At 43.1% G+C, this 22,193-nt stretch overlaps 1 protein-coding gene across 1 annotated transcript; it reads right to left on the bottom strand.

The window, feature by feature from the left end:
* Positions 1-336: 336 nt before the first annotated feature.
* LOC111605718 lies at positions 337-3,840 on the bottom strand. Its single transcript, XM_030224949.1, has 4 exons — positions 3,738-3,840; positions 3,168-3,674; positions 2,666-3,095; positions 337-2,597 (listed from the first exon to the last, which is right to left on the bottom strand). The coding sequence occupies exons 1-4, from the start codon at positions 3,811-3,813 to the stop codon at positions 437-439; spliced, it is 3,174 nt and encodes a 1,057-aa protein (XP_030080809.1). The 5' UTR covers positions 3,814-3,840; the 3' UTR covers positions 337-436.
* Positions 3,841-22,193: the final 18,353 nt, after the last annotated feature.

Here is a 22,193-nt window from a genome sequence, read left to right as displayed (position 1 = left end):
ATGTTGCTAATAGATGTTGCTAAGCTGCCGACACGCAGACACGCAGACACCCAAAGCCCTATGCAGCGAAAGCTCTGAAGTTCCTTTCGCTATGACTTGGCTGCCGAAAGCTTTAGCCGTCTGAGCTTTCACGCTCTGCTCTGTAAATAAAAATATTTGCAGAAGTGCAAGCCAAAAGCTCTTTACTTTCACTTAAATGAAGACATTTCAAGACATTCTGCTTCTTCTTCAAAGACCTTACTCCTTGGGTCTGTCTACCCAATCGAATCGCATGAAAATTTCCACTTCACTTTCGTCTGCTACTTCTTCATTATATTTTCATCTTTTTTTTGTGCGTTTTCCAATTAATCCGTATTTTTGAGTTTTTAAAAAAATCTATTATTTGCTGGTGCCTCTGGTAGAAATATATTTTGGTGTAAGTTAAGAATTCTAATGCTTAATCGTCCGCCAAGTCGCCCACCGTGAGTGTGGCTGGCGGCGCTGTGGCTGTGGCTGCGGTCACACTGAAAGGCAGACCGTGCTGCGTGGCCGAGGCCCAGCTGCGTCGTGGCAGAATGCGCCCGAAGTTGAAGTATTTCTGCCGCAACTTATCCTTTATTTCGTCCTCGTTCATTATGGCACTGGCCTCCCGAAAGTTTAGGAAAATTCGTCCCTTTTCATCCGTTTTGATGGGCAAAATTTCGGTGCAGACGTTGCGAGCCTTGAGCAGAAAGCCTTCCTCTTCCTGAGCAGTGCTGATGAGTGCCTGGCCATCGTCCTGGCACAGCTGATCCGCGGGCAGCACCACAACGGTGTCCAGACGCGAGTCCATTGATTGAGAGCGCGGCGGCTTGGCTATGGCCACATGATTCTTCTTTTTGCGCAGACAGAAGGGATCTCGGTCGCTGGCCTTGACATACTGCACCACTGGCCGATTGACGCCCCACTTGGGACGGTCGTCCATTTTGTTGGCATCCTTGTCCTTGCTGTGATTCTTCTTGTTCTTGTCCTTGTCTTTGTCCTTTGTCTTCGCCTTGAATGTGGTCGTTGTCGTCGTTGTGGTGGTTGTCGTTGTCTCGTGATCCTTCTCCGCTGCTGACTCCTGGGCAGGCTGCGTTTGTGTCTTCGATGTTTGCGTTGTGGTTGTGGTGGACACCTCGCGCTTCAGCAGCACCTTGTAGAAGTTGTCGTGGAATAGACAGAGATCGCAGTTGAGCGGCAGCTCCGTCTGAGTCTCCACATCCGCTTGCAGTGAGCCCCCACTGCGCTGCCTGCTCGCTGACTCGTTGGCTGGCCGAGGCGACTTTACGGGTATGAGCGCCAGCTTGTCCTGCTCGGCTGGCACTGGCGCAATGTTCACCTCCAGCGAATCGGGCGAGAAGCAGCCGCTGGCAGTCTCAAGAGCTGTGCGCCCCGACCGCGCCGTATGCAGCGGCTCCTCGTCCTCCTCCTCCTTTTCCGCCTGATAGCCATCCTCTGTGCAGATGGAAGTCTCTGTGCGCTGTGTCATGGTTGCCTTGGAGTAGCACTGCTCTGTGCTCGCCGGCGGCTTCACCTGCGGCTGCTGCATAAAGTAGGTGGCAATCTGCAGATTTCCTATGGCATTCTGTAGTCCAAATATGTCAGTGGTCACGGGCAACGGAATCAACGTGGCTGGCTGCATGAGCAGCGCCAAGTTTTCCTTCTCCTCGCCAGAATTTTTCGGCTTAACCTTGGCTTTCACAGCGGGCTCATTGGCTGCCTCTGGGGCTGGCTGCTTGATGGGCTTGGCTATGGTGCGGCGCAGATTGATGGGCGTGCCAATGAGCACTTTCTCCTCGGTGACCAGAGCTGGTTGCGTGGCTGCTGCTGCCTGTGGCGCCGCGGCGCGTGGCGTGTGGCTCTGCGTGTCCTCTTGATTCACGCCATTCTCCAACTGCTCCTTCACAGCGCCTTCCTCTTCCTCTTCCACGGAGAGCACCTGCAGCAGCTCTGGCTTTTCGGACTGCTCCTGACTCTGACTTCGCTCACGATTTTTACGTTTCTTTTGCTTCTCTATTTTGGCCGCAACCTCCGCCTTGGCAATGGCATCCAGCATCACCTGCTGCTTCTTCCTCTGCGCCTCTTCGCGCTCCTGCATCTGATGCCGCTCGTACTCCAGTCGCTCCTGCTCCAGTTGCTTTTGCCGTCGCATACGCTGCTCCTCCAGCTGCTCCTCCTGCCTATGGCGCTCCTGCTCCCACTTGCGTATGAGCTCGCGCTCGTGCAGCTGCTTCTTGATCGCGTTATGGTACTCCGCGGCCTTCCGCCGCTTGTCCATGCGCTCGGCCAGCGTCTGTGCGTCGAGAGGCGCATTCTGGCCGCGCAGATAGGTTGAGGAGGATTGCACCGACTGCGCATCGTCCTCGCTGTCCTTGAGATCGTGCACGCCGCGATTTAGCCAGCCCGGCGCTGGCACCGCCACCTGCTGCTGCACGTTGTAGTTGGCCCAGCGGGCGCGCTCACGATCCCGCTCGTGCACATAGTAGTCGCCCTGCTCGGAGGCATTGCTGATGTGCACCTGGTACGTGTTCGATGTGGATACATCGCGACTGAGGCTCATGTTCGAGGACGTGGACGGAGCTGGCAAATAGCAACAGCTGTTCAAGTGGAGAGAGCCATTAGCTTCCATTTGAACTTAGTTACACTTAAGATGTGGCTTACTCACCCGTCTGCCAGGTAGCCATCGGCTGCCAACGGCTCATAGCTGTGGCGCTGTGCGGGCCCGCGACGCGAGGGCTTGGATGCTTGGGCGCCCACTGTGGGCGTGGGCGTGGGCAGGGTCTGGGGCATGGGCATTTGCATGGGTATGGCTGGCGCCTGTATCGATCGCCTCAAACGTCTTGTGTTGCCAACGCTCTCCTCGGCCTGGCTGGCGCTGCCCATGCCACTAATGCTCCCATTTTGACTGGCTGCGTCGTTATACCAAATGTCGGGCGTGTGTGTGTTCTTGGGCGTATCGCTCAGATAGCCAGAAGTGTCCTCTTCCTGGCAACCGGCTGGCGCTTGGCTCGCATTCGGATTGTTTAATCGATGTGGCATGTTAGCGTTGCCGGGATCAATGTTTGTTCCCTTCACGTTGCCATTGACTTGGCCAAGTTGATTGGCCGCTTTTAGCTGCTGCTGCTGCTGCTGCTGCTGCTGTTGGTCGTGCTGCCTTCTTCCCGCATACTCCCGCTGCCTGATTGTGGGCAAGCTGGGACTTCTTAGCCTCTGCTGCTGCTGCTGGGGATGTTGCATGCGGCCCTTGGCCGTTTGCAACGAAGTGGGCACCAGCTCCACGTAGCGTCCAGGCGGCGCCTGCAGCTGCAGTGGCCGCTCGGACATGCCAGGCGCATAGCTGCCTCGTCGCTGTCGTCTGTACAGCAATTCATCATCCTCAAAGTCCGCATCGGCGTCCACGTCCAGCTCGTCTATGTAGCGCTCCACTTGATTCATATAGTCCTCGCTGCGTTGCCGCTGCACTTGGCGATAGTCCGCGGCGGGCTGTGGACGCACAATCAGCTGCATGGGCTGCGCGGGCGGCTGGCGGGCATGGCTGGAGGTCTGATTCGATGAGGTTTGACTGAGATCCAGATTGGAGTAGTAGGTGCGTATGGAGGTGCGTTCAATCTTATGGTGCGACGTCGATGAAGTGTGCTGATGATGGTACATCTCATCCATGCGCGCGATTTCCTCTGCAAATAGAAGAAGAGTATAACACTTAAGAGCTGCTATCATTTCGGACACGCTGCACCCACCTCGCTCTTTAGCCCATTGCTGCTTCTTTAAGTCCAACAACCTATGCGTTTGTCTTGCTTCCGGACCCGTAATCATGTCTATTCACTTAGTTCATTGCACCTGACAACTGACAACTGAGGTCAGCCACTTAGACACACACACAATTGACGTCACGGCACACCACACTTGAGATGGACACCACCACGGGGCAAGGCTAAGGCAAACACTAAATGCGAGCAACTCAACGAAATTCCATCAAACTCGCGACACTGAAGCAAAATTCGATTTGTTTTGCATTGGAATGCCCAGCAAAACGTCGCCCTGGCAACGTGGCACGTGTAAACAAACGGCAAAAATGTCATGGGCAGGTCGAGGATAGTTGGATACCCTTTCTATATATTTCTTTGCTACTTGAAGTCAAAGAAAATTCAGTTGAAATTAATGAAGTCAGCTATAGTAATTCAACTCTCCTCCCTTCCAAGGGGAGCATAAGGCATACTCCAGTGTCACCTCCGTTCCATATAGGCTGACAAAATCTGTATACCCCATGCAAGTGCATGGAATAACTTCCTCAATGACTGTGAGGGGCAAAAAGTCCTTGCACTCCACGCGCAGTGGGTTAATGCAGTCAGGAGCGCTTCGCGTGCGCATCGCCCATTGTCTGTTACTTTGGAAGGTTCGTACACCCCTAAAAATATACGAAAATGGCTTACACAAATAGACATTTGAATACATTAAAGGCTTTGAGACAATGGGCCAGCCCCGTTAACTGTTTATTGATTAGTGGGATTCGTTAGCTATGCAAATAAGTTCCTTGGGCAGCAACAAGTCAGGCAGGTTTGCTTTATCAACTGGATCAAAGAGTGGAGAGGCAAAATGCGTAGGTGTCAGATGCGGAACGTCCTTCGCTGTGCCTAAAGAATGCAACTCGATTAAGAAGGTACAACCTACCTACCTGAGAGTCTCTGATCTCTTACACGAAAAAAACTTTATTTCCCATGGTCAAATAGAAATGGCCAAAGATAAAAGGAAGAAATATCTCATAACCCATTTTCCATAAACATACATAAACCACAAAAGCCACAGCAAAAGTTAACCAGACTCATTGTTGTTGTTGTTTGTGTTGTTGTTGCTGTTGGGTCTGGTTTATACGCGTGGGCGTAGAAATCACTGCCAGTCAAAAGGTCATGTTATGATCTTGAGCGAACTATGTGTCTAAGTCCAACGATGACGCTGAGGAGCATGGGAGCCCAAGCTCGGCTCAAGCGACTGCAGTTGCTGCAACACAACACCAACAGCAACCGCAACAACAACAACAACAACAACGGAGATCAAAGACACAGAGCAAAAAGAGCAAAGCAAAACGGATCAGTGCAGAGCGAAACTGTGGATGCTACGGCAATCAAGAAATCCCACTTGATACAAGTGCATTTATAAGACATTATAATGAGTTTTTATAAACTTAAACAGGGTCGCTCGTCTTTGCCTTAGGGCGTCACTTAACTAGACTTGAACTTGGACAGGCTCTTGAATCGGGCACTGCGCAGCATTGATCATGGCTGAAGATGATAATTGCTAAGAGCTAGGTCAGCCAGTCAGTTGGGCAAGCGTTGCATATGTCACCAATGCGATCAGGTTATCCACTCTTAGCCGTAGAAAGTGATCAGCGATCAGTGTGACCAGTGATCAGCCTAAAAATGATCGTGTCTTATGGCAGCCATTTAGTCAGCAATTTTCATACATCTTGGCAAAAGATTTCACTTGGTGTCCGAGCGTTCGGGCCAATTGAACGATCAGCAATCATTCGATCGCTCTATCGGCCGATCGATCGATCGATCGATCGCTCGCTCGCTCGCTCGCTCGTTCGATGTATCATTTAGTGTATAACCTCAATACGGCGATCAATAAACAAACAAGCCAAATGCCTAATAATTGTAATTTACCATATTTTTGTCGACTATATGACGATCATAGACGAACCAAACACGATCGTTGCCCCATGGCAGTGGGAGTGGGAGTGGAAGTGGGTTGTGCAAGTGGAACTGGGAGCGAGTGGAACGTTTAAATGGCAGGGCAGCTCTCTCACAAGCCACAGAGCCAACACTCACGGCTTCGATGGGCAATACATATTGATCAAAATTGATGATGTTGACACGAACTTTGAACGAGCTCCAAACAAGCGATGATGACTCTACGATCAGCAAGCAGTGTCTACGTCGACTGCTCCACTCCACCTGCGTCTTCTTCTTCGATTTTAACTGTTTTCAAGGGTTTCTTGCCGATATTTCGAATGTTGAACGATTTCCCAAGTGTTTTTCGATCGAGCGCAACAATAACTTTATAAATTTTCAAGTGAGAGTATCACACAATTGATACATACACTTAGCAGCAAGACTTGGGCATCGTCTGCAAGTGAAGCTAATTGTAGACTCGGCTCGCTTGGCTCTTCAACTCCATTTGACATTTGTTGCTTGAGTTTTTGTTTTCTTAAACAAACAACAGGTTCAAGTGTTTCTCATGTTGTTGCTGAAGCATTTAATTGTTCGGATGACACTTTTGGCTTTTATCTATGCAACAGAATTTCTGGGGCCATACAAATTTGTTGCTTTTTTGCGTGTTGCAATCGAAGCGCGTTCTCTTCGTAACTTTCAATTAATGTAGTTAGATCTCAGACCTGGCGTCGTCGTCTCCATCATTGCCAAAAATGGTTAGCCAGACAAAACGTTCCGAGACGGCCACAACAACAGCGACAACAAGCAATCTGACCAACTGTCTGCTGGTCACATTGTAGCGCCAACACTCGCCAACAACTGTCAGGTGTTTAGATGTCTGCCTCAGATCTCTCTCTCTCTCGCTCTCTGCCTCACTCCATCGCAGTCTAGCGCCACGAGTCGCGTTAGTCTAAGACTTAAATGGAGGCCTTACACTTAGGCAAGCAGCTTGTAATTCTAAAAGAATAGATTCTGAAAGGTTTAGACTGATGTTATATGAGTGCGAAAAGGAAAAGGAGGAGGTGGAGGAAAAGGATAGTCAAGGGGCTTGGCTAAAAAAATTAAAATAATCTTCTTTATATGATAAAAAAAATGTGGTAATGAAGTAAATGTTGAGTTCAGATGGAATAAGAACTTAAGTAGGAAAAATTGTCTTTCTTTTCATAAGAGAAATATCTAGGAATTGACTCGAAGTATAGTAAAGGACATGATCTAAATACCACTTAAGCATTGCTTCTTGAACTTCTTAGCTTGATTCTATAAATCGAGCTTTCCCTTTCGTAACTTTGCACTAAACTTAAGTTCAGAAATTATGCGAAATTTGGAGTCAAATTCTATGGAATTTCTTCAGACCTTTCCATGCGAGATAGGCACTTCAATAATATGTTATTTAGGTCGACCAATTTCATTGCTTTAAGATATGATCACACAGAGTCTGAATATATACCATATATACCAAGTTGATGAATATTTATTTAGATTATTTTAAATGCTTTGATCGCAATACTCTTGACTAACCATTTGAATCACATATTAATGACACTTCTCAACTACGCTTTCCATCTGCATATAATACTCTTAATATAATAACTCTCTTAAGCAACATTTTGTGTTTAAGTGCAACTGGAGTTCGGTTCAAAGCTGTTGAGTCAAGTTGCGCCCGTTGCAGCTTGTAATTGTTGCCACTCGTCGTTGTCGCTGGTTGTTGTCGTTGATCGTCAGCGGGGCTGCTGCGGCTGTTGTCCTCTCTAGCTGACAACATGCTACACTTTGGTCACTATAATGAGCCGTAATTAGTGCTGATGTGTGGACAACTCAGATGCCTTGGCTAACTATTCGCCATGATAGGCCGCGTGTGAAAATTTGCGCGCTTTTTGATAATTGCGACAAAGAGCTGCGAGTGGTCTGACTAACTGATTGTTGTTGCTGGTGATCGTTGGCTGAGCTGCGGCTCGCTGACATGGCCATGCATCAACGTCGGTGTCGCAGACGTCTGGCTAAATGAAAGGAAAACTGATTAGCCTTGACAAGTTCAAATTGTTTGGCGTAGGGTAGGGATTGGAAACTCGATGAGTGAAAGCGTCTGGGGGGCCTGTGAATAAAATCTCTTTTCCCAAAAACCAAGTAAGACACACAAGCATAAAAAAAAAGAAAAACAAAATATCAAAATGTCCACTGATTGCCAACGCTTGTCGTACGGCCAGCCAGCCAGTCAGCCAGCTAGCCAGGCAGCCAGCCAGTTGGCTAACGGTTAATACAGTCCATCATTATCAGCCACCAACACCGCCTAGCAGTAAAAGAAATGCGTTGCAACAACAAGCAGAACAACTGCAACTGCAACAGCAACAGCAACAGAAACAGCTCTAAGGTCAGTTAGAGACCAAAAAATTGTTGTGCACACACACGGCGGCAGCCTAAAAAAATATTCTCACAAGGCTGCTTGGCTGAGCGGCTGGTTCTGCTGGCCGCAGTGCGCCGTCCGTTGGCCGTTGTCCGTGAAGTCTCAGGCTCAACCTCAGCCAGAGCCTGCAACATGAAACAGGTGTGGCACATCGCGTCTACAATGCGCATCGTAACTACACACACACCAGGCCACAGCCAAAAACTGGGAGGCTGCCCCAGCCGCTTTAGCCGGGCCATCTCTGCGGCTTGACTCCATCTGAAGCAGTAAGTGTGCACTGCGCGAAATATTATAGAAGCTTATGAAATTGTGTTGACTAACTGGGCAGCTAACAGAGTTCTTAAAGAGATATTTAGACTGTCTAACTCTTGATTTAAAGAGATGAAAAGAACTTATACAAATGCACAAAAAATATAATAAAATATTTATTAATAATATGTTTATTAACAATATATATATATTTATATTTTTAAACTCTTCTGAATTGACAAAAAAATATAAAAAAACTTAGCAAACTAAATGCAAAATAATATAAAATATAATTAAGTCTATTAAAAATTTGTTGATATGAGATATGATAAATTAAAATCATTAATAAAAATACACACAACGGCAAATGTTTAAATGATGCTAAAAAAAAATAATACAAAAACTAATTTAAGATATTTTTGTTGAAATTAATAAAGATAATTGAAACAAACAATATCCCAAAAAAAATCTGAATATATAAAAATAAATTATGTCTTTTAAGAAATAGCTGAAAATCTGCTATAAAAAATTGATAGCAAAATACATTTATGAACATGCGTAATTGAAATTCATATAAGAAATATACATAAGCAATAAACTCAAAAACTATGGAGATATAAACAATTATTCTATATTTTTAACGAATATCTGAGAACATTTTCCAAATTAAAATCGAAGCTTGGAAGATGTACAAAAAAATATGTTTAAATAATAAAAGCTTACAAAAATGAATTTATGAGATTTTCTAGATTTTCTAATATAAGAAATAGTTTTATAAGAATTATGAAAAATATAAAAAAATAATATTAAATGTATATATATATTTAAACAATTTAAACATGCTTGAAGTTTCTATTTAAAAATATTTCAATAAAAATGAACAATTTGCTTAAGCAGAGTTAAGGACACACAGAAAATATTTGTAGTGTTCCTTTGGCGACGCTTTTACCGCACGTTCGTTATTTTTTAGCAATTTTTGAGGTCACAATATGCCCGACGACGACGTCGACGACGACGATGATCATCGCTGGAAATCTGAGGCCGGGTCTGGCTGGGTCTGTGCTGTTGAGGTTTGTTGTTTGTCGCCTTAATGAAACACGCGACATACGCTTACACACATGGCCAGCGCTGAATGTGGGCACTCTGCCTGGTCTAGTCCGGCAATAATAGCAACAACAACAGCAGCAGCAGTGTGTTGTAGCTCACACACACACACACATGGCACTCTCAACTTTGACCCGGGTCAGGCCAACTGCAAGTTGAAATTATGTAGCATGGAGGCATGGAGCGTTGCGCGTTGCGCGAAATTAAAAAGATAACTCAGATGTGAAAACAATTGATAGTCACAGATATTGAGCTTTGACAGCCCAAACGATAGACAATGCATGATAATTTTCTAGTTTTTCGTTTTTTTTTCGTCCGTAAGCATCTGCAGCGTCTTCTTCATCAATTCTTGCGTAAAGTCAATTAAGGTTAGATGCCATGAAGATGAAGGCTTCAAGATGCAGCTAGGAACAAGTCTGCGCTGGCATTTGAACTGCTCAGCTTGGCCATATTTGGATACTAAGTGGGCATTTTAAAGCAAACCAGATGCCAATTGACCCAAGTTTTTGGTCCGCTAATCGTATTCGTACTTATCGCTAGAGGCTGTTAAGCGAACTGTCTTTGAACTGCGCATTCACTTTGTATGATGTGTTTTGTTTTGTTTTCGTTTCGCTTTTTTTCTACGTTCGGCTTTTAATGATTGATGGCCGTGTTGCATTGTTGTGTATCCGAAGTTTGAGCTAATTTATAACAACAACAACAACAACCACGGCAACAACAGAGATTGGCTAACTGAGCGACTCGGCGCATCATCAAGCAATTTGTATGCCTCGCTGTCAATATGGAATCAAAAATATTGAACGATCCTTTTGTTTGGCTCGTTTTGATTGGGCGTTTTTTGTATATTTGTATATTTGTATATTTGTATTTGTTGTATTTATTGTATTTGCTGCTACACCTTCAAAAGCGGAAATCCCATCAACAATGCGTCGTCAACTCTGATGAGTAATGATTGGAAAGTGGCTGCAGGGATCAGCGTCTGCCTGGCGATGGACAGGGGCAGCGAGGGGCGGCACACAGCTTCAAAGTCAAGCTGTGCAAAAAAAGAAAAAAAACCATATGTATATAAAAAGAGGAGAGTAAACGGTCGTTGCTACCCCTCAGACACTTTACACCTTCGATGATCCGTCATAACTTTTAACACATGATATAATTTCGTTGCATTGTGTCTGCAGGATCGTATTCTGTCTCTCTCTGGATGATTTTTCTTGCTTGTAAACATGATTGATGAGCCCACAGCCCCCTTTCTGCAGCTCCCCTTGGCATCTCATTTGCTATCTATCTGGATCTTTCGCTCGCTCTCCCTCCCTCTCACTCTCTCTCTGTCTCTCTCTGATGAAATTAGTACAACGAACTGTCAATAATTTGTAATTGGATTCTCAATCATACGAATGGGACTGAGCTTGTTGCGTGTCTTTGAATTCTAAATGCTTTCAGCAAATGAAACGAAATGAAACACAAATACTAATAGTATTAATAGTAGATATGTAGATTAATATGAGAGTGAGCTTGTCGAGATTTTGTATTTGATTTTCGCTTACATTTTATTATATTTCTTTGGTACTTTATGCACAGCAAGCGTATCATTTGTTTATTTGCTCTTCAAATTTAAAAAAATATCATAATTCTAGTTTTTTTTTACTTATTTAAAATTTAGTTTAAACTTAGATAATGCATTTTACCTACACATTATATATGCTCGTGCATCTCACTAAATGATAAGCTTATTCAATATACTTTAAACAAGTCTGCATTCTCTATCCTTCAGTTATTTTTATCTAGTTCAATTATAAGCTTCTCTATCCGTTTCATAAGACTCAGCTACTCAGCTTCAATTCAACAAATTAATTTCAAAAACCTACAAGAAATTCGTGATTTAAGAAAAATACTTTCAACATGAATACCCTGCAATTAACGCTTTCAACTAATAGATTGACTAGACTAGAAACTAATTCTGTATACAGATAATGCAGTTGAAGCCACTTTCTTCTATGACTCACGCATTATATTTCTATCTGAAGCAGCTGCCTAAATTTTTGTATATATTCATATATATATACACTCTCCTACTTAAACTCTCCAGGGTATCTCGTAGAACAGCAAATATCACCTGCTCCGTTCTCTGCGCTGTTGTGTGGCGCCCAAAATGTTCGTTTTCAATCGCTGATGCACCACAATGATAAGAAATCTAATTGATTAGCCTTTTGTTTCTGTGCGGCAGTTGTTTTTGTTTTCATTACTGATTTGCTTGATGCTGTTTGCTCACCTTTCAATATTAAAACTATTTCGCTGTTTTCAATTCCCACGCCAAGTCAGCATATACAAAGCATTTGATTTATTATTGAAGGGAGAAAAAGAGAAAATATATCATAACGTGCTCATAACTGATTGGATCTCGTACATTGCGTTCGTTTCCATCATATTTATTTATTTTTGGGTCAATGTCTGGGGCAGTGACTGGACTCGGACACAGACACAGACACAGACACAGGCGCAGGCACAGCCAGTGTGGATGCTATTTGTGTATTGTGTTGCCGTTTGGGTCTTTGATTTTGGGCTAAGCAATGCGGAAATTCAGCTAATACGCAGGTGTTAGCTACCGCCCCGTTAATAACTCGTTGGCCCGCATGATATATGAGCTATGGAAATAAATCCACGGCATGACCTCAGCTATCAAACTTCACACGAAACGAAAATTTATCACCCCAATGCCCCAAGCCCCCAAGTCCCAATCTACAAAGCTCCAATAGAAGCGCAGGCTTAACTCATCGCACGGCTCATTAACAAGAAGCTGCCTCTTGTGGTTTATGAATAATCAGTTTATTAATCAATGTGCCGCATGATTGCAAATAAACGATGATGCTATTATAATGATCGCACTATTACGGATTACAAATATATATATATAAGCATGTGTGTGTGCACATATATATATATATATATAGTTGCTCTCCAATGCCTCGTCACGAACCTGATGACCTACACAATGCGTTCTGTAAGCCCATGAAGAAGCTTGAGTTGAATATGAGCTTCATAGTTCTAGGAAAGCCTTGTCATAGGACGCACATTTATATTTATATATATATGAATAATATTGATTCTGGTACTTGCATTTATTTAATATTACCAGAAACTTCTAAATTCCAGCTGCATCAGCAGCGTTTCTGGAGCATATCTCATCGTAACATAGCAAACAGAGTTAAAACTGAAAATTTCTTATTTCTTGAATCCTCTTTTAACCCAGTCTTATCTCATGTGCCACATCATGCCACAAAATGCTTGCGCATTTCTTCTCGATATCAAATTTGTTCTACACTGGCAATTAAGTTGTATTTTAGCTGCTGTTGACCCTCACGCTTGGTCACTCAATTAGCTGGCCACACACCAAGCAGTTGCCCTTCGCAAGGTCCTGGCAGCCAAACAGCTGTTGCCGTGGCCGTTGCCCATCAAATGCTGCCGTCAACACTTGGGCTCGAGAGCGTTTGAAAATTAAATTTATGATGGCCAGTGGGCGTGGCCAGGCAACAGCATCATTAAAATCGACGCACACAAAAAGCCAAAAAAGAAGGGAAAAATAGAAAAAGATTTACAACAAAATGCAAACAAAACTGTCTAAGCCAAAGATCATAGCAGGATGAGCGATGCGAGACGTGCGTGTGTCGTGTGTGCGGGTGTCTGTGTGTGTAGTTTAAATAAAAATCAAAAATAGAGAATTACAATAACAATTGGCATTAGCAGTCGCCAGGCCTAAACAAGCAACCCCCACTCACTGCATTTAGAGCGCTCACGCGCGTAATTAGGAGTTGCCCAGGCTCAAGAACCTGGCCAACAAGCCGATATTGGCCAAGCTGTGGCTAAGCCGCTGTGCGTCGACTTAACGCTGCGACAAACTGAGAAAAGTCGCTGCATTTCCAAGCCGCAACTACAAACGGACAAAGGCCAAACAAAAAGCCAGCAAAAGGCTTATTTAAATGTGCATTAGATGTGTTTGGCCTGCTGCTGCTGCTGTTGCTGCTGGCTAAGTCCTGTCACATGTCAACAATTCTTTCTTTCTTCCAGCCAGGCGCGCAAACAAAACGCAGTTCAAACTTCCTGCCAGCGATTAGGAAGTGCTCGTAGACTAACGAAATTAGGCGTCTGCTTTTCCTCTTTCGTTTTTGGGAAATTTTCAGTGAGTCGGAACATATGTTGCGCACAGTTGGCATCCTGGCAAGTCCTGCGGCAATTTCATGCTCACTCACACGCTACTTAAAGTGTGCTGCAGCGTGTCCGCTAAACAAGCAGGCACATAAATTACTTCATATCTCCCATTGCAGGCCGTTTGATACAGTCATTAGGCCACCAGCGTTTGCAAGGGCTACCGAAATACCAAAACCAAAGATAGATCGATCGATCGATCGAGTGATCCCCTGCCCACAGCCTTGTCTCGCTTAATTACCCAGCATGTCTGAAATTAGGCTGTCATCATCATTTAGTATGAGTTAGGAGCAGACACTTTATAGCACTAACCCAGCGTTTCACATTTATGGGAATTCTTTCGCTTAACTGACTGGGCAGCCGGAAAGTACTTAAAATATATTTATATATATATTTTTATGATATATACACGAGGTCAATTGTGAGCTTGATATGTTTATATTAATTTTAAAATGAAAAAAATGTATTTTTAAATTATTTGTGAAGAGAAATCAAGTGAGAAGGACTTAGCAAACTTTGATATATTTAGAATTTTAAGCAGAGCAGCTCAGACTTTGAAGATTAGTAGTTCTCTATTTTGCCAATTAGATATTCTTATATATCTTTATATATAAAATAATCTGTGCTTTGTAAACTCTGGTCTTATATAATATAATTTTAATATAATATAATTTTAAATAACAATATTCTTTCTTCTTTAAACTCTTAGCTATAAAAATTAAATATTTTTATATACATGTATTTTTTAAAATATATTTTTAAAGTGATCCTCAAGAAGTTCTCTCTGATCTAGACATATTAAAAATAGTAATTAAATTCAATAAATATTTATTTAAATTCATAGAAACTTTTAGACCTTAGTCAACATTGTTGCGCATCTGCATACTTAAAAACTTAACTCGAATGCAGTTCACTACATGAACCTCGTTGATCACAAAATTTAGCACGCATAAACGTGGCAAGCTGCGATTTTGCAATCATTATTAATAGATACCGAGCTTATATATATATATATATAAGTATGGGTATATGTATATATTGCAAGTGTTTATAATAGACAACGACGACACACCCAAAAGTGCATCTCTTTCAAGACGATCGACTGAAACTGCATTTGCGACTGTCATTAACAGCATTTAAAAATAAAAAAAAATAAAATAATTTGCATTTGCTATAAACAATAAGGCATTTAAGCGTTTAAGCATTGTGCCAGTACAAATGGCCGTAGATGAAGCCATCCGATGCATTGGAGGAGTTCTGAATGCAAAAGCAATACAAAAATGGAGCTCGAACCGATCGATCGCCGACTGGGCAACTGGGCAAGTGTTGAGGCAGCGTTCGAGCTGCATCACGATTCAGCTTTATTGACTGGCACACACACACTCACACAGAGACAGATATTTTATATATATTTTCTATATTCTTAGCATAAAATATATAAAGAAAAAATCTTATTAAAATTTTATTGCAACAAAATGGAAACAGCGCGCGAAAAGCTGCGGCTAAAAACGGAATTCGTGCGCATCAACAGCTTCAATTTGTTGTTGTTGCTTGTTGCATCTTTTGTCTAGCGGAACACCTGCTAAAGTCAAGCGATGACGTCCCAGCCACAGCTTGCAGCTGTTGTGTGATGCATCCGAGGCAGACTTGGAGTCAACTCAACTCAGCGCAGCTCAGCTCAACCCAAGTTGAAGTCAAGTCGAGTCAAGACAAGTCAGAGGCAGCATCGACCTTCTTACCGCCCGTCCAAGCTGAAACCGCCCCTCAACAAAGGCCGCATACGACCTTAGTCATTTGTCAGCCAACAGCCAAACCAGCTGGGAACTGGCGGTGGTGCGGCGGTGCTGCTGCTGCTGCTGCTGGTGGCACTTTCTTGGACCAAGATCAAGCCTATATGGCAGAGCCGCTGTGCTGCAATGCCTAACTAAATATCATTGGGTCAAGTTCAGCGCTGCGCACATTTAAAACAATATTTTCTCAAAAGACCTTTCAAATTGTAAATATGCATATACAGGTGTGTGTGCATAGGATAGGTATACCCTGTAAACGGTTTAAATAGAAAGGCGGAGAGGTGCTGCAGCTACATGAAGTACGTTAGCATTGGCCATTATCTGGATACTCTCTACGAGCTTTAGAGGTGTGAAATATACAGAAGAAGATGAGTTGGCAGGGGCAGAGGACTAGAAAAAGAGAGAGAGACAGAAAGAGAAATTAGTATAGATAAAGATAAAGCTAACAGAGTGAAAGAGATAAAGATATAGGAATCGTGAGAGGCTGAGATAGAAGAAGAAAAGAAGCAAGAGAGAGTGAAAGAGAGAGTATAGTCCTGCTGTCTCGCCATGCTCATCAATTTAATGCAGCCCAATCAGAATAAACTAAATCAATGGGTATCTAACGGTCGCATACTCATTTGCTGCGCTGCCATCTGCATTTAAGCGGTGAAAATTTAATTCATATTTTAGTTGGAATTGCAGCAGCTTTTCGATTTGATTTATGAATTTTCATGTGCTTTATTATCGAACGCCTCTTTGTGGCACCATTTGGTAGTCATGGTCTATGATTCATTTCAAGCTGATCTTTGATGCTGGCAGACAGACAGTGAGTAAGAGGTTGTTTGCTGCTTGCTGCTTGCAGGTGCTGAAGAGACGCCCCATTTTGAAGCTTAAAGTCCTCAGACTTTGGGCTTTTATTGCTGGTGCGACGCGACTTTCTCACATCATAAAATTCATAATGAAGTGTACAGAAAGGAAAGAACAGACTAACATATGCCCTGTAATATCAAATTCAAAATAATACATGGTAAGCAGAGCGCAGAAATAGTGGAATATGATCAACTTACATCTTAATCCTTGGCTCAGTCAGCAGAAGCTACGCCCACACACAGTAACAGACTACCCCATCGCTGGGTACAGGGTACAAACAGCATCTCACAGCATAGATCACAATTAGGCCCCGAGGCGAAAACTTGGCATTTGGGGAATAAGTCTATAGAGCTGGCAGAATGTGGGATTGGGCTAGATCATGCCACAGTGCTGTGGCATTCAGGCGCGCGCACTCGCACTCACACTCACATTTCTCACAATCAGCTGTGAAAAATCTTTTCATTTATGACCCACTAAAAACAACAAGCAAACCGAACTGAGTCGAACTGAAACTTGACTTATTTCACAGCCTCGTTTCGTTGCTCGAATGTGAAGTTCATTTGTTTAGTTATGAATCTAATGTACATCCATTATGCATAAATTCACGAAATTCCATAGAGTCGCGCATAAGGAGAGCAACGCACGGACGGAGCTCGGCCATATGAGGCGAATGCTTTGTTCGGGCTAACTTCATAGTCCATTTGGCGGCTTTAGGTGTTAATAACAATCACAAAGACGTTACAATTACGCATTGAAATCGGTTCGAGTCGGAGTCTGAGCCGATGTGTGATGTCAACGGCACCAAGGTTCCCACAGACACCGAGCTGACCGAAGAAAGAGCAAGGCGAAGAAGCATAGAAGAGTGTTGAACAATTGTTGAATTGGTGTTTAGGCGCGTCTTTTTCATTTTACGACCGCCCAATTTTGGTCCATATGTCCCAACAATGCGCAACTTTTGTGTGAGGCAGATGAAAATAGAGATGGAAATGGAAATGGGCTCCCATCAGATGAGCTGCGCACGGAAGCTGTTCTAGCCGCTGCTGGCACACAATATTTACAACATTACGAACCGGTTGTGGCCATAAAATATGGAATAAGCCAAGCTTTCTAGCATACAAATGTTTTGTCATAGCCAAACAGAGATTTGATGGTAAATGTCTTCGCTTTTTTGGAGCAATTTGTTTGGCCATAGTCAATCCGATCTATCAATTTATCAATGTCGAAGCACATTGACACACACAAATTAATTTGATTAAATTCAAATTCGCGCCACTAAAAACTGGAAACTGGAAAATCTGTTCACAAAGCGAAACTTGAACAGAAAAGAAATCCCCACAGCCAACACAAATAAAAACTAAGAGAAAAAACTCAACTTTTGTACCAAGTGGTTCACATTTTTCATATATCGAATATACGAATATTTTTGTATGCAGGAAATTAACATTTCTGTATCTTGGATTTGATTTGATTTTATATTTTTGCTGTTTTCGGTTTTGGTTTCGGTTTCGGTTTCGGTTTTCATTATTGGCATGCGCGACCCCTAAGGGTCAAATATGATTTGGTTTCAAGTTTTTATGTGGCACGCTCTGCCCGTTGATGTCTTTCGAAAACACCAATCGATACCAAAACAGATCAACGATCTCATTTGCATACGGCACAAAGCTGCCAAATGTGAAACATGCCAAAGAGCATCCAAATGCCGCAAGGTGGAAATCAATTTCTGGGGCTTTCAATCAAAATCAGAAATGGACAAAAAAAATAAATACCAGCAACAACAGCAACCGAAACCTGTGGCATTTTGGCACAACGAGCAACGAATGTGTGCACCAGAAAAATGGGACAAACTCAACAGATACCCTGTAGAAGCCGAAAGTGAGTGCAGAATTTATCAATTTGATTCTATATTACTATATATATGGATCAATCATATTGTATGTTTGTAAATATAAATATAGAAATATGGATAGAGATAAGTATAGAAATATAGATGAATATGGATATGGATAAGAATAAGAATATTGACATAAATATGGCTTTGAATAAGAATAGTAAGGGATGAGAATATAGACATTAATATGGCTATGGATAATTGTGGGAGTACAGATATGCAGTGGGAAAAGAATATATATATTAACATGACTATGAATATGGATAAAAATATATATTTAAAATATATATTTACATGGATATGGCTGAGGATATAGAAATGCAGAAGGATAAGAATAAATTCATAAATATATCTACGGATATGGATAAAAATATAAATTTGTGAACATGGATAAAAATATAGATATGCACATTTAGGGATAAAAAATAAAGATTTGAGCATGGACATGGATAAGGATAAACATATAGATATGCATGTGGATATGGATAGGGATAAGATTAGGTATAGATGTGGATATAGATATAAGTATTGCTATGGATATTCAGATACCTATAAGGATAGTAATGTGCATAAGTGTTATGTGATATAATATAATAATATAAATATGAGTACGGTAATATAATAATATAAATATAGGTACGGAATTGGATAATGATATATGTATATATTTGTACACTTTTATATATGCATGAAAAATTGCATTGACCCCACTCCTCTGTAGGCCCCGTTTCGAGCTTTGCAGGGTATAATTGAGACGAGTAAACTGTGTAAGTGAATGATTGGCTCTGGTTGGCAGACAAACGGACAAATCGAACGCATAAATTAGTCAGAAATAAGCGCGAAAACGTGTTTTAAATTTTTGTTTTCATTTCACGCGCGCGTCTCCGTTGCAAAAAGAACGAAACAAAACGAAACGAAACGAAAACGAACCGAAACCGAAATGAGACGAGACGAGACGAGACGAAATGAACGACGAACGCTCATGTCAGTATTTGTCAAAGTTTTTGGCAGTGATTAATGCATTTATAATTAATTTATTGTATACACACACACGCACACGCACACGCACACACACACACGCACGTACAGACACACTCTGAGATATGCTGTCGGAACACATATGCTGGCCCAGAGCAAACATTTGCCGACTATTCTCTGGCAACATGACACAAGTTCGAAATGCCGTAGCCCCTCTCTTTTTTGCAAGCCTTTAACCTAATTTCATCCGAAATATTTATATTGAGCAGCCGAAATGATTGATGATTGCTGATTGATGCAGGACAATGGGCGCACACATACGCAGAGATAGAACATTTTCGCAAAGTCACTTCAACGGGCGGCGGCAAAATGTTTGAGGCGCGTTTTTGAGGATCTGAGCAAAAGTCACATACATTAGAACGCATTAAAGTGTAACCAAAAAGGGGCGAGTCCTACGGCAAGACGCAGTTGCACGTTCCATTGTATGTGGCAATTGTATGCCAAAGGATGCGCGACTATTTCTGCAGAAGAAACTGCAACAGCATCCGCAGCGGCAGCAGCAGCTAGATCCATAACAAACAAATCAAGCAAACAATTGCAAGGGATTATCTGTTGCTCAGCATGGATTAGCCAGCACATCATGGCACACACAGCACACACACACACACACACACACGCATGCCATATGCAAATGTCACAAACAGTTTGAGAAATTAAAGCATGAAATTTTGTCAAAGGCAACCAAAGCGAATGCTCTTTTGTGCGAGTGTGGGTGCGTGTGTGTGTGTGAGTGTGCGTGGGTGTTGTCCAGTCAATAGAGAAGAAGAAAAAAGGTAGCTCACAGAGCAACCGCAAGAGCAACCGCAGCGCCGAACATCACAGAGAACTCGCTTCAGTAGTCCTTAGACTCCTAGCGACTTCTTGTAATGGGTTTAAACACCCCGTTTTCCAAAGGTTAAAAACTCTCGCAGTGAGAGTCCTCGATTCTCAGTTTCGATTTCCATTCCGATTTCGGGGCGTTTACCTTAAGAGCAGCCCGCAGTATTTGACTTCTAGTCGGATTCCTACCCTTTCTCAAAGGGTTTAGAAAACAAACAGATGATAACGAGTTGCGGGTTTTCGACTGTTTCAACATCATAAAACTCAACAAATTGGATTAACTTCTGTAAAGTAAAGTTCGGCGCAGTTAGTGGGAATATTATGGACGCTGATGCGTAGAAAGTCGTTTTTGCTGCTGGCGTCACGCCCCTAATGAAACGAGAACATCTGCAAATGTTTCACTACGAGCCAAGTGAAAGATTTTGACTCCTGGTAGAAAGGAAGAAAACAAAGGAAAATCTTCAAATAGAAGCGCTGACGAATTGCATTTTAAGTATTTAAATTTTGATGATAGACAAGGCTAAGTTCATAATGAAATTGCAATAAATGAAATAGTTAAAAATTATAATAAAATATAAACTCATTTCATTCAGTTTGCCAAGGTTGCATTACATGTCTTTGGCTGATTGTTTTCATAAAGAGCTCATTAGCTGCAAATAGAAGCGATAAATATGAACGAGTTTATGTTATATTCGAGACTTAAATGGCAATTGGCCGATGTGGCCAATGTTGCCGTGTTGAACAAGTGTTTCGAGTGTTTCTAGTGCTGCTGCTTACAATGCAACTAATGTCATAAAATGTCTTATGGCTATCGACAGATAACGCATTTAACGATCAATACTATGACAGCTTGACAACTGCAAATGGCTAAAAAGATGGCGTGAGCTGGCGCCAGACGAGGGCGAGCGGGCGAACGGGCGTGCGGCCAGTGCGATGTCAATTTAACACCGTTAGCAATGCGGGGAAGTTGGCCCAAACTAACTAACGAACTAACTAGCTAACTAACTAACAAACTCGCGTGAGTGTTGCCCCAGCCAACGGCAATTGAATCCAGTTCGTGCGCATGCAAAAACAAAAAAGCATTGCTGAGGGGGGCGATGGAGATGGGGGATGGCAACACACAAGTATCGATCGATACATAGCAACAGTTGAGCTGCATAAATAGACCACGCCCACGTGCGACAGCTGGCTGGCTCGTAGCCACACACACAAGCACACACTCATACACACGATCAGTCGTCACTCTCGTTGCTATATATGCCGAGTGCATGTATGTGTGTGCGTGTGTTTTGCTCTGCATTGGTCAATGAAATGAGTAAATAAGTTCGCGTTCAGTCGAGCAATGCGGCGCTATATAGTGCGCGCTCTTTCTGTCCAACGCTCGTCCAGCTGCTCTTCATATTTATAGACCGAACAAAACGAGCAGGCGATCGTGCTGTCTCGCCTGCATGCACACCCGTGCCTGTGTGTGTGTGTTCGTGTGTGAGTGCGCTGTTATACTGGTTTATAACCGGGTGCTCCGATTGTGTTAATCGAGCCAATCAAATGTCGTAACGCTTGCGCAGCCAGAGAGAGCACAGAGAGAGAGAGAGAGAGAGAGAGCGCGCTGCTGCTGCTCAGCTGTTAACGAACCAAATACAAAATGGAGTGAGAGCGAGTGCGCGCATGAGCCGTGTGTTCGGTGTATTGAGTGAGTTTTTGCCAGAGCGTAAGCGTTTACATGGCAGAGAACTGTTAACTGCTAAAAGTGCTCAAAATTGCTCGCGCGCTCTCTCTATTTCTCTCTCTGAGTGGTTGTTCGAATGTTCTCTATCGTGAGCCCCAGCACCGTTAGAGAGCGCGTCTGGTGCTTATTCTTCGCTTTGTTTGTCTTTTGATGAGACAACCAGTTTGTAGTTTTTGTTTATAGCAGTAGCTTCTTCTCATTGTGGTTGTTGTTGTGGTTGTTGCTGCCGTATGGTAGCCGAAGCCGAAGCCCGGGCTGTCGCTTCGTATTCGCGCCGTTGATTGCAAAGCATCTCAGCGCTCGTGAGCATTTTGCAGAGGCCTCCGCAGCAGCAGCAACAGCAGCAGCCGCCGCCGCCGTTGCCGTTGTCGTTGTCGTTGTCGTTGTCGTAGCCGCTACCAGGTGCGGTGTTCGGTATTTT

The sequence above is a fragment of the Drosophila hydei genome, unplaced genomic scaffold, assembly GCF_003285905.1.
Source record: "Drosophila hydei strain 15085-1641.00,03,60 unplaced genomic scaffold, DhydRS2 tig00000001-arrow-pilon, whole genome shotgun sequence".
Taxonomy (NCBI): Eukaryota; Metazoa; Arthropoda; class Insecta; order Diptera; family Drosophilidae; genus Drosophila; species Drosophila hydei.
Note: the sequence above shows the minus strand (reverse complement) of the source record. Positions and strands in the feature narration are given on the sequence as shown.